At 42.8% G+C, this 12,868-nt stretch overlaps 1 protein-coding gene across 1 annotated transcript in view; it reads left to right on the top strand.

Annotated features, from left to right (window-relative positions):
• The window catches only part of nek6 (NIMA-related kinase 6), a 95,903-nt gene extending 83,480 nt beyond the window's left edge, over positions 1–12,423 (top strand). The window contains exons 9-10 of the mRNA XM_041897525.2: positions 5,647–5,760; positions 10,621–12,423. Coding sequence (XP_041753459.1) covers positions 5,647–5,760; positions 10,621–10,731 — 225 coding nt within the window. The 3' untranslated portion in view covers positions 10,732–12,423. The remainder of the gene's footprint in view (positions 1–5,646; positions 5,761–10,620) is intronic.
• The last annotated feature ends 445 nt before the right edge of the window (positions 12,424–12,868 follow it).

Raw genomic sequence — 12,868 nt, 5'->3', positions numbered from 1 at the left:
ACTGAACCAGGTTTTCCTCTAGGAGTTTGCCTGTGCTTAGCTCTATTCCATTTCTTTTTATTCAAAAACACTCCCTAGTCCTTGCCGATGACAAGCATACCCATAACATGATGCAGCCACCACCATGCTTGAAAATATGAAGTGTTACTCAGTGATGTGTTGGGTTGGATTTTTCCCAAACATAACGCTTTGTATTCAGGACATAACGTTAATGCCTTTGCCACATTTTTTGCAGTTTTACTTTAGTGCCTTATTGCAAACAAGATGCATGTTTTGGAATATTTGTACTGCTTTATAGTCACCATTGGCCTCATGGTGAAATCCCTGAGTGGTTTCCTTCCTCTTCTACAACTGAGTTAGGAAGGACGCCTGTATCTTTGTAGTGACTGGGTGTATTGATACACCATCCGAAGTGTAATTAATAACTTCACCATGCTCAAAGGGATATTTTTTACTTATCTACCAATAGTTACCCTTCTTTGCGAGGCACTGGAAAACCTCCCTGGTCTTTGTGGTTGAATCTGTGTTTGAGATTCACTGCTCGACTGAGGGACCTTACAGATAATTGTATGTGTGGGGTACAGAGATGAGGTAGTCATTCAACAATCATGTTAAACCCTATTATTGCACACAGTCCATGCAACTTATTATGTGACTTGTTAAGCAAATGTTTACTCCTGCACTTACTTAGGCTTGCCATAACAAAGGGGTTGAGTACTTATTGACTCAAGACATTCCAGGTTTTCAGTTTTTATTCATTTGTAAAAATGTCTAAAACATCATTCTACTTTGACATTATTGTGTGTAGGCAAGTGACACAAAATCACAATTTAATCAATTTTAAATTCAGGCTGTAACACAATAAAATGTGGAATAAGTCAGGGGGTGTGAATACTTTCCGAAGGGACTATATGTACAAAAAAGTTTAGATCAGAGCAAAACATTTTTATAATTGCACAATTGGTCAGGAGCCCGTGATATGGCTGCTATTCCCTTCAGCGCCATTCCAACTGGCATTCCTATGAGCTTCATGATATGTGGCACCCGGGTTGTGGTTAGGCATTTATGAGGCACCTGACAAGACATTGTATCTCACCTCAGTGTTGTATAGCGAGGCCAGGGAGTTATATGTGTGTGTGTGTGTGTGTGTGTGTATATATATATATATATATATATATATATATATATATATATATATATATACACAGTGGGGAGAACAAGTATTTGATACACTGCCGATTTTGCAGGTTTTCCTACTTACAAAGCATGTAGAGGTCTGTAATTTTTATTATGTAGAGGTCTGTACACTTCAACTGTGAGAGACGGAATCTAAAACAAAAATCCAGAAAATCACATTGTATGATTTTTAAGTTATTTATTTGCATTTTATTGCATGACATAAGTATTTGATACATCAGAAAAGCAGAACTTAATATTTGGTACAGAAATCATACGTTTCCTGTACGTCTTGATCAGGTTTGCACACACTGCAGCAGGGATTTTGGCCCACTCTTCCATACAGACCTTCTCCAGATCCTTCAGGTTTCGGGGCTGTCACTGGGCAATACGGACTTTCAGCTCCCGCCAAAGATGTTCTATTGGGTTCAGGTCTGGAGACTGGCTAGGCCACTCCAGGACCTTGAGATGCTTCTTACGGAGCCACTCCTTAGTTGCCCTGGCTGTGTGTTTCGGGTCGTTGTCATGCTGGAAGACCCAGCCTCGACACATCTTCAATGCTCTTACTGAGGGAAGGAGGTTGTTGGCCAAGATCTCGCGATACATGGCCCCATCCATCCTCCCCTCAATACGGTGCAGTCGTCCTGTCCCCTTTGCAGAAAAGCATCCCCAAAGTATGATGTTTCCTCCTCCATGCTTCACGGTTGGGATGGTGTTCTTGGGGTTGTACTCATCCTTCTTCTTCCTCCAAACACGGCGAGTGGAGTTTAGACCAAAAAGCTCTATTTTTGTCTCATCAGACCACATGACCTTCTCCCATTCCTCCTCTGGATCATCCAGATGGTCATTGGCAAACTTCAGACGGGCCTGGACATGCGCTGGCTTGAGCAGGGGGACCTTGCGTGCGCTGCAGGATTTTAATCAATGACGGCATAGTGTGTTACTAATGGTTTTCTTTGAGACTGTGGTCCCAGCTCTCTTCAGGTCATTGACCAGGTCCTGCCGTGTAGTTCTGGGCTGATCCCTCACCTTCCTCATGATCATTGATGCGCCACGAGGTGAGATCTTGCATGGAGCCCCAGACCGAGGGTGATTGACCGTCATCTTGAACTTCTTCCATTTTCTAATAATTGCGCCAACAGTTGTTGCCTTCTCACCAAGCTGCTTGCCTATTGTCCTGTAGCCCATCCCAGCCTTGTGCAGGTCTACAATTTTATCCCTGATGTCCTTACACAACTCTCTGGTCTTGGCCATTGTGGAGAGGTTGGAGTCTGTTTGATTGAGTGTGTGGACAGGTGTCTTTTATACAGGTAACGAGTTCAAACAGGTGCAGTTAATACAGGTAATGAGTGGAGAACAGGAGGGCTTCTTAAAGAAAAACGAACTGGTCTGTGAGAGCTGGAATTCTTACTGGTTGGTAGGTGATCAAATACTTATGTCATGCAATAAAATGCAAATTAATTACTTAAAAATCATACAATGTGATTTTCTGGATTTTTGTTTTAGATTCCGTCTCTCACAGTTGAAGTGTACCTATGATAAAAATTACAGACCTCTACATGCTTTGTAAGTAGGAAAACCTGCAATATCGGCAGTGTATCAAATACTTGTTCTCCCCACTGTATATATATACATTCTTTATTTTTTTTACTGAGTTTTCAAACCAAATATAGTATGGAGAAAAGTGAGAATGTTGTTACTTCTCTCCACTTCAATTGTTGAAGTTTTTATAGTTTCCCTCCCCACTACTTCTTTGTTGTATGGACGTGTGTGTGTGTCTGTGTACGCATCCATGTTTCCTGCATGTGTCTACATGCTTGTTTGTGAGTGTGTGTGTGTGTGTGTGTGTGTGTGTGTGTGTGTGTGTGTGCACACACAAACATAACAGAAACAGCTCATTTTTACAGCTCACAATTCCATTATTCTGAATGCTGATGCCGCGACAGCGTTATTAAACTGTCAATAACAATGCTCCTTCAGTCAGTCGTGGACCTGGCATTCTCTGTTGATAAAGGCTAGGGGTTGCATCGCAAATGGCACCCTATTCCCTATATAGTGCACTACTTTTGATCAGAGCCCTAGGGGGCCCTGGTCATAAATAATGCACTACATAGGGAATAGGGTGCCATCTGGGATGAAGCCTAGAGCTCGCTGGGCCTAAGGAGCTGTGTCCTGTGTTGTGAGGGAGGCTGAATGGCCAGCAGTATGCCTCTCTCACATCTTCCATGCAGCATCACCAGGTCACTGCATGGAATGGAATTCTCAACTACTCTCTCTCTCTGTCGGTCTCTGCTTATACTTGCATATAAAATGTCAGTGTCTCCTCCTCCCCCTTCCTTGTCTCGCTCTCTCTCTCTCTATCTCTCCTCTGCCATGGCACAAACAATATCGAAATCAAGAAAGTTGATAGGGAGCTTCACAGAGTTTTGAATGGGAATCAGAGAGAGAAAGACAATGTTAAAGTGATTTGATTTTCATTCCAAGTCTCTCGACAGACTGTTAAGATAAATGTTCAAATTGAGTAGCTGGCTAGCGGTTCTGGATTCTGAAATTACAATTCCACTGGACTAGAGCTATTTAGACTCAGGTGCTTTTCCAAAGAAAGTACTGGAGAGCTATAAAGACCAGAGATATATAATCATATCTCATGCAGACACCATGATGATCGTCAAAGAACCCGGCCGATTGATATTCAGATACACTTAAGGTTGGAGCCATTATAACCACAATTCGAGCAGAATAGTGTGTGTGTGTGTGTGTGTGTGTGTGAGGGAGAGTGAAGACACGACAACGTACAATACATCGTTTTTCTTCCTCTCTCTCACACACACTTGAGCATGTACGCAAATACACACACCCGTTGCTAAGAGACCATTAGGTAAACAGAAGGGTTCCTTCCTTTGTGATTTAATGTTTTAGGGGGTATTGTGTTGTAAAGGACAGTGCCAATGTCCATTGCTGTGGGTTTAGTTTCAGTCCATTAACATGTAGTCCAGAAAACGTACTGTATATGTTCATATATTAATTAATATTTAGAAACGTTGTATATATTAATAAATATGTAAATGTCTGAACATATAGTCTGTTTTTCTGCACCACAATGCTTTCTGAAAGACAAGCGGGTAGCAATATCCTGCAATATCCTTTCTGAAAGCATTGTATCTTAACAGTGCTGTATAGTTCCCCCTCCTTCCCTGTGTTTGTGTGTCCCCGATCCTCTCCCTTCGCCTACCCTCTGTCCCAAATCGATCCCTAAGGCCTATGCCCCATGCACTTGTGGAGATCTGAGAGCATTTGACAGATGTAAACAATATGGTAATAGCGCCCCCTTGCCCTCTGATAGGCTAGGTGGAAGTCTCACCATGTTGCTTATACCAATCATATCCTCTCAGATCTTCACAAGTGCATAGGGTTTAGAGGTCGATTTGGGATTGGGGAACTGATCACGCTAATGAGCATGGGTCACAGCTCGGGGTCAAAGGTGACAATAATTATCGGATTCCTCCCTATTAAAAATAGATCCATCTCTACCAGGCAAGTCCACTGACCCCTCTCACCATGAGAATGAGCGAAACAAGAGATTGAGAGAAAATAAGTAATGATGAAATGAATGATGATGAAATACATTTCTTAATATAAACTGGATGGTTCTAGCCCTGAATGCTGATTGGCTGAAAGCCGTGGTATATCAGACCGTATACCATGGGTATGACAAAACATGTATTTTTACTGCTCTAATTACATTCGTAATCAGTTTATAATAGCAATAAGCCACCTCGGGGGTTTGTGGTATATGGTCAATATACCACAGCTAAGGGCTGTATCCACGTTGCGTCGTGCCTAAGGAACATCCCTTAGCCATGGTATATTGGCCATATACCACACCCCCCCGGGCCTTATTGCTTAATTATAAAAAGAGGGTATAAAACGCTTTTTATTTATACTTTCATGATGTATGTACTGAGAAGCTCATATGGTCAGATGTCTGAATTGGCATCTTTAAATCTGCCTAATTTGTGATAATGATGGCTTGAGTTTAGCTTGAGTAAACTCCTAGCTACTGCAAAAGCTGTGCACCAGTCCAGTGTCCTGTCATTTTTCAATGGAATTAATATCCTAGCTAATGAGTCATCACAAGAGTATGAACTCTAAAGCACACAGCATGGATGGCATATCACCCAGGTTACATAATCCACACAACCACTCCCTCCAAACACATAGTAGTATGTCCTGTATATATTAGCCTGTGTTTCTGAGCAATGACCAACCCAACATCCATACAACATAAATACTTTCAGGAAGGTGCACTTCCTTGCAGGCAGGAAGTGTAATACAGGATGTTGCTTCATCCTATTTTTATATAATTTTTTTGTACTTGTCCATTATTTCTCTCATCCACCCAATAACCACTGGTGTGATTTTGTTATTATAATGGCGTTGTTATAATCTAGAATATTTTTTCTATAACAGATGGCTGCGTTGCAGAGTCCATTCTATGGGGACAAGATGAACCTCCTCTCTCTGTGCCAAAAGATTGAGCAGTGTGACTACCCTCCACTCCCACCTGACCACTACTCTGAGAAGGTAAGAACAGGTCAGAGTAGAACCTCCAAGAACTCATTTGGAAGTTGCATTAAGTTGGTTTTCACACCGTCATTCTCATTGAAGTCTAAGAAGCGGTAGATATGTTCTATGTGCGCTATTTCTATTCTTCCCATTCTTAAGTTTAGTTTTTGCACACCAGCTTCAAACAGCTCCAAACAGCTGAAAATACAATATTTGTGGTTGTTGAAAATATATTTCACAGTGGTTTAGATGGTACAATGATTCTCTACACCAAGGGGATTCAACTCTTAGGTCCGGAGCCTGCTGGTTTTCTGTTCTACCTGGTAATTAATTGCACACACCTGGTGTCCCAGGTCTATGTCAGTCCCTGATTAGAGGGGAACAATGAAAAAATACAGTGGAACTGGCTTTGAGGTCAGAGTTGTGTGTGAAGGCTTTACACCAGGGGTGTCAAACTCATTTTAGCTCAGGGGCCACATGGAGGAAAATCTATTCCCAAGTGGGCCGGACCGGAAAAATCATGGTATATATAACTTAAAAACAACAACTTCAGATTGTTTTCTTTGTTTTAATACGATCAACATACAACATAAAGCTGGAGCCTGAGGACAGTGTGTCCAAAATAGTACAAGCACAACATCACTATTAATCATAAAACACGTCAAGTTTATTTGAACATTCTAAAGAAAAAGAACACACAAACACACAATGCCTCAGTGATTCACATAAGTATATCACAGATCACAGAACTATATCAGGGTGTCATTTCTCAGGCAGAAATGTAGATAAAAATAATGAAATCCTGTTCCCCAAACAAGTGCAAGAACCACAGAGTCAAGAATAGGTTAAATATACAAATAAAATCAATTAAAAACAATGGCACATCAACATAAAAACATATAAACATAAAGCTGGAGCCTGAGGACAGTGTCCAAAAGCACAACATCACTATTAATCATAAAACACCTCAAGTTATTTGAAAGTTCTGAGGACAAAGAACACACAAACATACAATGCCTCAGTGATTCACATAAGTATATCACAGATCACAGAACTATATCAGGGTGTCATTTCTCAGGCAGAAATGTAGATAAAAATAATGAAATCCTGTTCCCCAAACAAGTGCAAGAACCACAGAGTCAAGAATAGGTTAAATATACAAATAAAATAAAATCAATTAAAAACAATAGCACATCAACATAAAAACATATAAACATAAATCTGAAAGCGTTGCTCAAACTCCCGTAACAGTCCCGTTATTTTATCTTTGAACTGCTTCATGTCTGCCACATGTTGGGTCGCGCACACATTTTTCAGACAGGGGAAGTGAGCTGCATCACCACCGGCAAGTTGCGTCTCCCACAATGACAGCTTCAACTTGAAAGAACGTATGCTGTCATAATACTGCGTGACAACTTTGTTGCGCCCTTGCAGCTGTTTGTTCAAGTTATTCAGGTGCTCTGTAACATCCACCATAAATGCAAGGTCCGGCATCCATTCTGCGGAATGAAATTCTAACACTGGTTTGCCCTTTTCTTCCATGAACTGTTCAATTTCTTCTCGTAAATCAAAGAAACGCCTCAGCACAGCACCTCGGCTTAACCATCTTACCTCAGTGTGGTATGGCAGGCCATAGATGTGGTCTTTCTCTCTGAGAAGGCTGTCAAACTGACGGTGATTCAGGCTTCTGGATCGGATGAAATTAACAGTTTGGATGACCACCTTCATTACGTTATCCATCTTTAATGACTTGCAACACAAAGCCTCCTGGTGCAAAATACAGTGAAAAGTCAAAAATCACGTCCTCCATTTGCAGATTGCACTTTCTCTCTGAACTTTGTCACAACGCCTGCTTTTTTCCCCGATCATTGAGGGCGCACCATCTGTAGCCAGGCTGACAGCGCGGGACCAGTCCACTCCGACCCTGTCCAGCGCGCCCGACGAGTGCGGTAAAAATATCAGCTGCTGTCGTTGTATCTGTCATCGGCACCAACTCCACGAACTCCTCGGTGACGGTCAATGTGTCATCAACTCCGCGGATGAAAAAATGGCCAGTTGTGCAACATCTGTAATGTCCGTGCTTTCATCAATTGCAACCGAAAACGCAATAAATGACTTTACTTTTTGCTTCAACTGGCTGTCCAAATCCACTGAAAGATCGGAAATCCTGTCTGCAACTGTGTTTCTTGTCAGGCTGATATTTGCAAAAGCCTGCCGCTTTTCAGGGCACACAATCTCCGCTGCCTTCATCATGCATGTTTTTACAAATTCACCCTCACTAAATGGTTTTGAAGCCACTGCGATTTCAATAGCAATGAGGTAGCTAGCTTTCACTGCAGCGTCACTGATGTCTCGGCTGTGAGTAAACACAGACTGCTGTTTCTTCAGACCCGCCAACAGTTCATTCACCTTCTCTCATCTCCGCTGTCCTTGAAAGTTGTCATATTTGTCGGCATGAAGACTCACATAGTGGCGGCGAAGGTTATATTCTTTCAGCACTGCAACATGCTCTGAACACACCAAACATACAGCTTTCCCATTCAATTCCGTGATTAAATAGGATGACCATTTTTCTTGGAACACTCTGCACTCTGCGTCCACTTTTCTCTTTTTTGACATAGACATATTGGGGCAATGAGGGTGCCAAAGCACATAATGTTAAAAGTAGAAGCCGTAATAAATATCGCGGGCAAAACAAAGTAGCTCATTGGCTGCACGTGCTTGACCTACTTGCTCTGCCCCGGTATAAACAGTTTGCTTGCTTAACACAATTGCTATTGCGCCATCCAGTGGACGCAATTGGAACAGCAGTTTTTTAATTATTTAAAAAAAAAATTCAAAATCATCTCGCGGGCCGGATTAAACCCGTTTGCGGGCCTGATCCGGCCCGCGGGCCGTACGTTTGACACCCCTGCTTTACACTATACTTGCTTCTTTTGTCATAAACTGAAATTAGGCAAACTATTAGAATTTTAGCAACCAGGAAATGGCGGAGTGATTTCTGCATAGTGCATCTTGAGGTGATTTTCACACAATTCAGACAACGCCGCTACAGTATTTGATTTGCATTCCATTAGAGGTCATCGATGAAGATGTTAGCCTATGGCTTCATTATGCTGCTTCAATGTGCAACTCAAAATTAGCCAACTGGGAAACTGGGGGTACAACGATGCTACCCGTGTTCTCCTACTCATATTTGGAAGCCTGTTTTTTTTATGGTTTTGGACCTCAAGCTCTGAGTTATGACTCATCGGGTCAGTTTTTTTGTCCTGAGTTTCCGATAACTCCGATAGCACACAAGTTCGTCATTAGGCCTTTAAAGTTAGGTTTACTTTGAAATGGGACAAGAGTTTGTACTTCAGATAGCGAAAGAGAGCAAAAGGCCTCAGTCTGAGCCCCTCTCTTTTCAGTCGTTGGCAGTTTAAGAGAGCACAGTGTCAGAGACTGAATAGCTACAGCACTACACCACTGGCACAGTACGACAGAAGAGGCGCAAGGCTGACAGCACTTTAAATGAGGCCAGACAAATCCTTGTACACCATCACTCGACCGGATTAGCCTTCCGCACTTTCTGCCCTTCCCCACCATGCCTCTCCATCTCACCCTCTCTCTTGCACTTATTCTCTCTGGTGTAGCCCCTGTCTGCTTGCCTGCGTGTCTGCTTGCCTGCGTGTCTGCTTGCCTGCGTGTCTGCTTGCCTGCGTGTCTGCTTGCCTGCGTGTCTGCTTGCCTGCGTGTCTGTCTGCCTGCGTGTCTGCCTGCCTGCGTCTGTCTGTCTGTCTGCCTGTGTGTCTGTCTGCCTGCCTGCGTGTCTGTCTGTCTGCCTGCGTGTCTGTCTGTCTGCCTGCGTGTCTGTCTGTCTGCCTGCGTGTCTGTCTGTCTGCCTGTGTGTCTGTCTGTCTGTCTGCCTGTGTGTCTGTCTGTCTGCCTGTGTGTCTGTCTGCCTGCGTGTCTGTCTGTCTGCCTGCGTGTCTGTCTGCCTGTGTGTCTGTCTGTCTGTCTGCCTGCGTGTCTGTCTGTCTGCTTCTCCATCTCTCGCTTTTGTCCCATTCTCCTCGTCTTGTTCTGAGGGCAGCCCTAGTCTGTTCTCTCTCTTCTAGTGCTGCACCTGTCTCCCCTTTTCCATGTCTCTCCATCTCTCTCTCTCCCTCCCTCTCTCGTCTTGCTCCCTCTCCCCTGGTCTTGTTTTTTCGCTGAGTGAAGTGACATCTCGGTGTTAGCTGCTTTTGGCGATTTAAAGGTCAGGACTCCAACAGCTCGTGTCGCCACTCAAATCAGAGCTCTGGAAATGGGGTTTAATGACAGGCGCAGGACACGCAGTGTCACTGAGGTGTTTCTCCCCCTCCCCCAATCGCCTCTGATTGGCATTAGAGGCCCTCTTTCTGTCGAAACTGACAAAACAACAAGGCACAGACCAACTACATTACTCATGCTTTGGGCACTTCCTGCAGCTGACAAAATAAGTCTTTGTTCGCCAATTCGCTGAAGCTTCTGGGTTTTAAAATGCCAAAATGTCTTGTGATGAAATGTTAAAGTCAAAGAGGTCAGAAGAGATCTGATCCATCCTTGTGTGGTTCAGTTGCACATTTTAACTTGATCTGTGCTCTGGAGTCCCTTGGTTAAGAAGTTATGATCTTCTAAATGACAGCTGCTTCACCCTTAGCTATGGGCAGACTCTCCCAATGTATCATATGTTCACGGACATGGAAAAGCATTGAACTTTGAACTTAGCTTTAACAATGACATTTCTTTATGCAGGAGTTTTGAAAGTCCTCTTCGGTCTGTGACTTCTCTCATATGTTCATGTTAGAATATTCTTGTTGGGCTGTTATGTTTCGTACATTAACCAATAAAGTGAATGTCTTGTGTCGTCCACAGTTGCGAGACCTGGTCAGCATGTGCATCAAGCCCGACCCGGACCAGCGCCCTGACATCGTGTTTGTTCTGCAGATCGCCAAACAGATGCAGCTGTGGACCTCCAGCACTTGAGTCCCCCCCCGCCTCCCCTCCACTCCCATCCCCTCCACTTACCTCCTCAGTCCTCCGTGTGGACCCCCATCCTGACTGAACCTCAGACCACCAGACCCACTGCCAACCTTGGTCTCACTAGGACCAGGTTGTTTAGCTCACGTCTCAGAAATCGAGGAACTGATGAGACGATCGAGAGACTTTGGCATGACTGGACTGAATTTTTTTCTTTATCTTCAAATGAGGACTTAGACCTAATGCCGCATTCACGTCACATCGGAAACTCGGGACCTCCAAATTAATTGTGTAGAGCTTCCCATTGGTTGATTCTGATCCCCCCAAGTGGGAAATTCGGGATCTGCCAAATTTCAGAATTTCCAACATGACGTGAACGCGGTTTAAGTCCTTGTTTTTGTCCTCAATGACCTGGGGAGTCGCTTCGGCGGTGGTCATTGGAAATTGCGTTTTTAGACTGTTGCGGTGATTCCGGCAGAAGAAGGTGACCGCATCGTCTGGCCTCTTCGCTAACAGGAGAGAGCCCTGTCTCACAATGTCACAGAAGGTGACCGCATCGTCTGGCCTCTTCGCTAACAGGAGAGCCCTGTCTCACAATGTCACAGAAGGTTCTCGCATCAGCTAGGGTTGCATTCCAAATAGATCCTCGGTCTCTTTCAGGTAAACCGTGTGAATTGAAGGCCTAAATAGAGAGCTCTTTATTTTTCTGCTTTGTTTTAGTACACACGTTTAACCTTGCGTTTAGAAATCATGCTTCTTTTTATGTTGCTTTAAATAACTCGGATCTGTATTTTGCATTCATTGTGTAGTGACTTTTGTGATCCTAAGGCGGCATTCAGTTAAGCGGACTTTGTTTCATAATTAACCATAAGATAATACATGCAAAACATTTGAGTCAGCGTTAGGTCCTCCCAGGTCACACCTCTAGTGAGTTCTCTGCAACATGAGAAGATGCTTGCTACAACAACCAAGCAACGCTGGTTTGAAATGGACTTCAGGACTTGATAACATGTCTCCCTTTTCAAGGACCTCAAATGGCATAACATACATTTTTTACAGTGCCGATTAGCCATATATTCAATATAGAATGTTGTCAAGGCTTATGGCCTGAGCTTTGTAAAACTTTAGATTTTTCATTGTTTCTTTTCGTTATTTGCAGGAAACTGCTTGGGTGGGGGGGTGTTATGCTGTTGCTTGACGCAATGCCATATTGTAATTGCGTTTATAGATCATAAAAAATGCACAGTTGACTGTCCACTGATGACTTCGTTCAGAGAAGGGTTTTAATTTAAGTCAAGAGATTTACTGTGAAAAGATTTACATCATGTAGAAACAGCGAGAAGAACCGTTACAATAGTGCCGTAGAATCATTTAGAAAATGTTTTTGCCTTGTCAGCACTATGCGGCAGGTAAACAGACGCTAGATAGAGGGTAAGTGATTGAGTCAAAGTTTACTAGCTTAGAAGACTGCAAAAACCTCCGTTCTAATATGTGCTTGTAAAATATCTAGACTATTCTTTGTAATGATTTTTCACTCAAAAGTAGTGTGTAGGCTATTATGGTTTCATTTTGTAATTGTACCTTCCTGTGGGGATTTTACATGAATTTTGGTGATTTTGTTGAATCACGTTCAAGTGTTTCCCTTTTTGCATTTTGTAGTAGATAAAAGGTTTATAAAATATAAATTCTTACATTTGATCTAATTTCAATTCCTTTCTTACCCGAAGTGTGTTTGCGTCATAAGACAGTAAGTTGTATTTAACAACCACCAATGAATAACACCCTACAATGTAAGCTGTTAAAATAAGGAATTTGATAGGTGACTTCATTTACAAGGGTTAAGGAATATTGTGCTATATATTGACTAGACAGCTGGCAAATAGAGACATCCACCAGACCCACATCGTCGTCTGCAACGAGGTGGTAGTTCACGCAGTGGGATCAATGAATTCACCAGCACACATTCTGATACAATTCATATTTCCTGGTTTTAAAAAATAGATTTCCTAAAACAGACCGACTTGTTCTCCTCCATTGTTCCCTCAAACTTCAATAAATTATAACAATTCACATGTTTTTTCAAACAGCCAGCCAGCTAAGCAATTACATACTATTTGAGACTGCATATTCACAAAACACTTAG

The sequence above is a fragment of the Coregonus clupeaformis genome, chromosome 15, assembly GCF_020615455.1.
Source record: "Coregonus clupeaformis isolate EN_2021a chromosome 15, ASM2061545v1, whole genome shotgun sequence".
NCBI lineage: Eukaryota > Metazoa > Chordata > Actinopteri > Salmoniformes > Salmonidae > Coregonus > Coregonus clupeaformis.
Note: the sequence above shows the minus strand (reverse complement) of the source record. Positions and strands in the feature narration are given on the sequence as shown.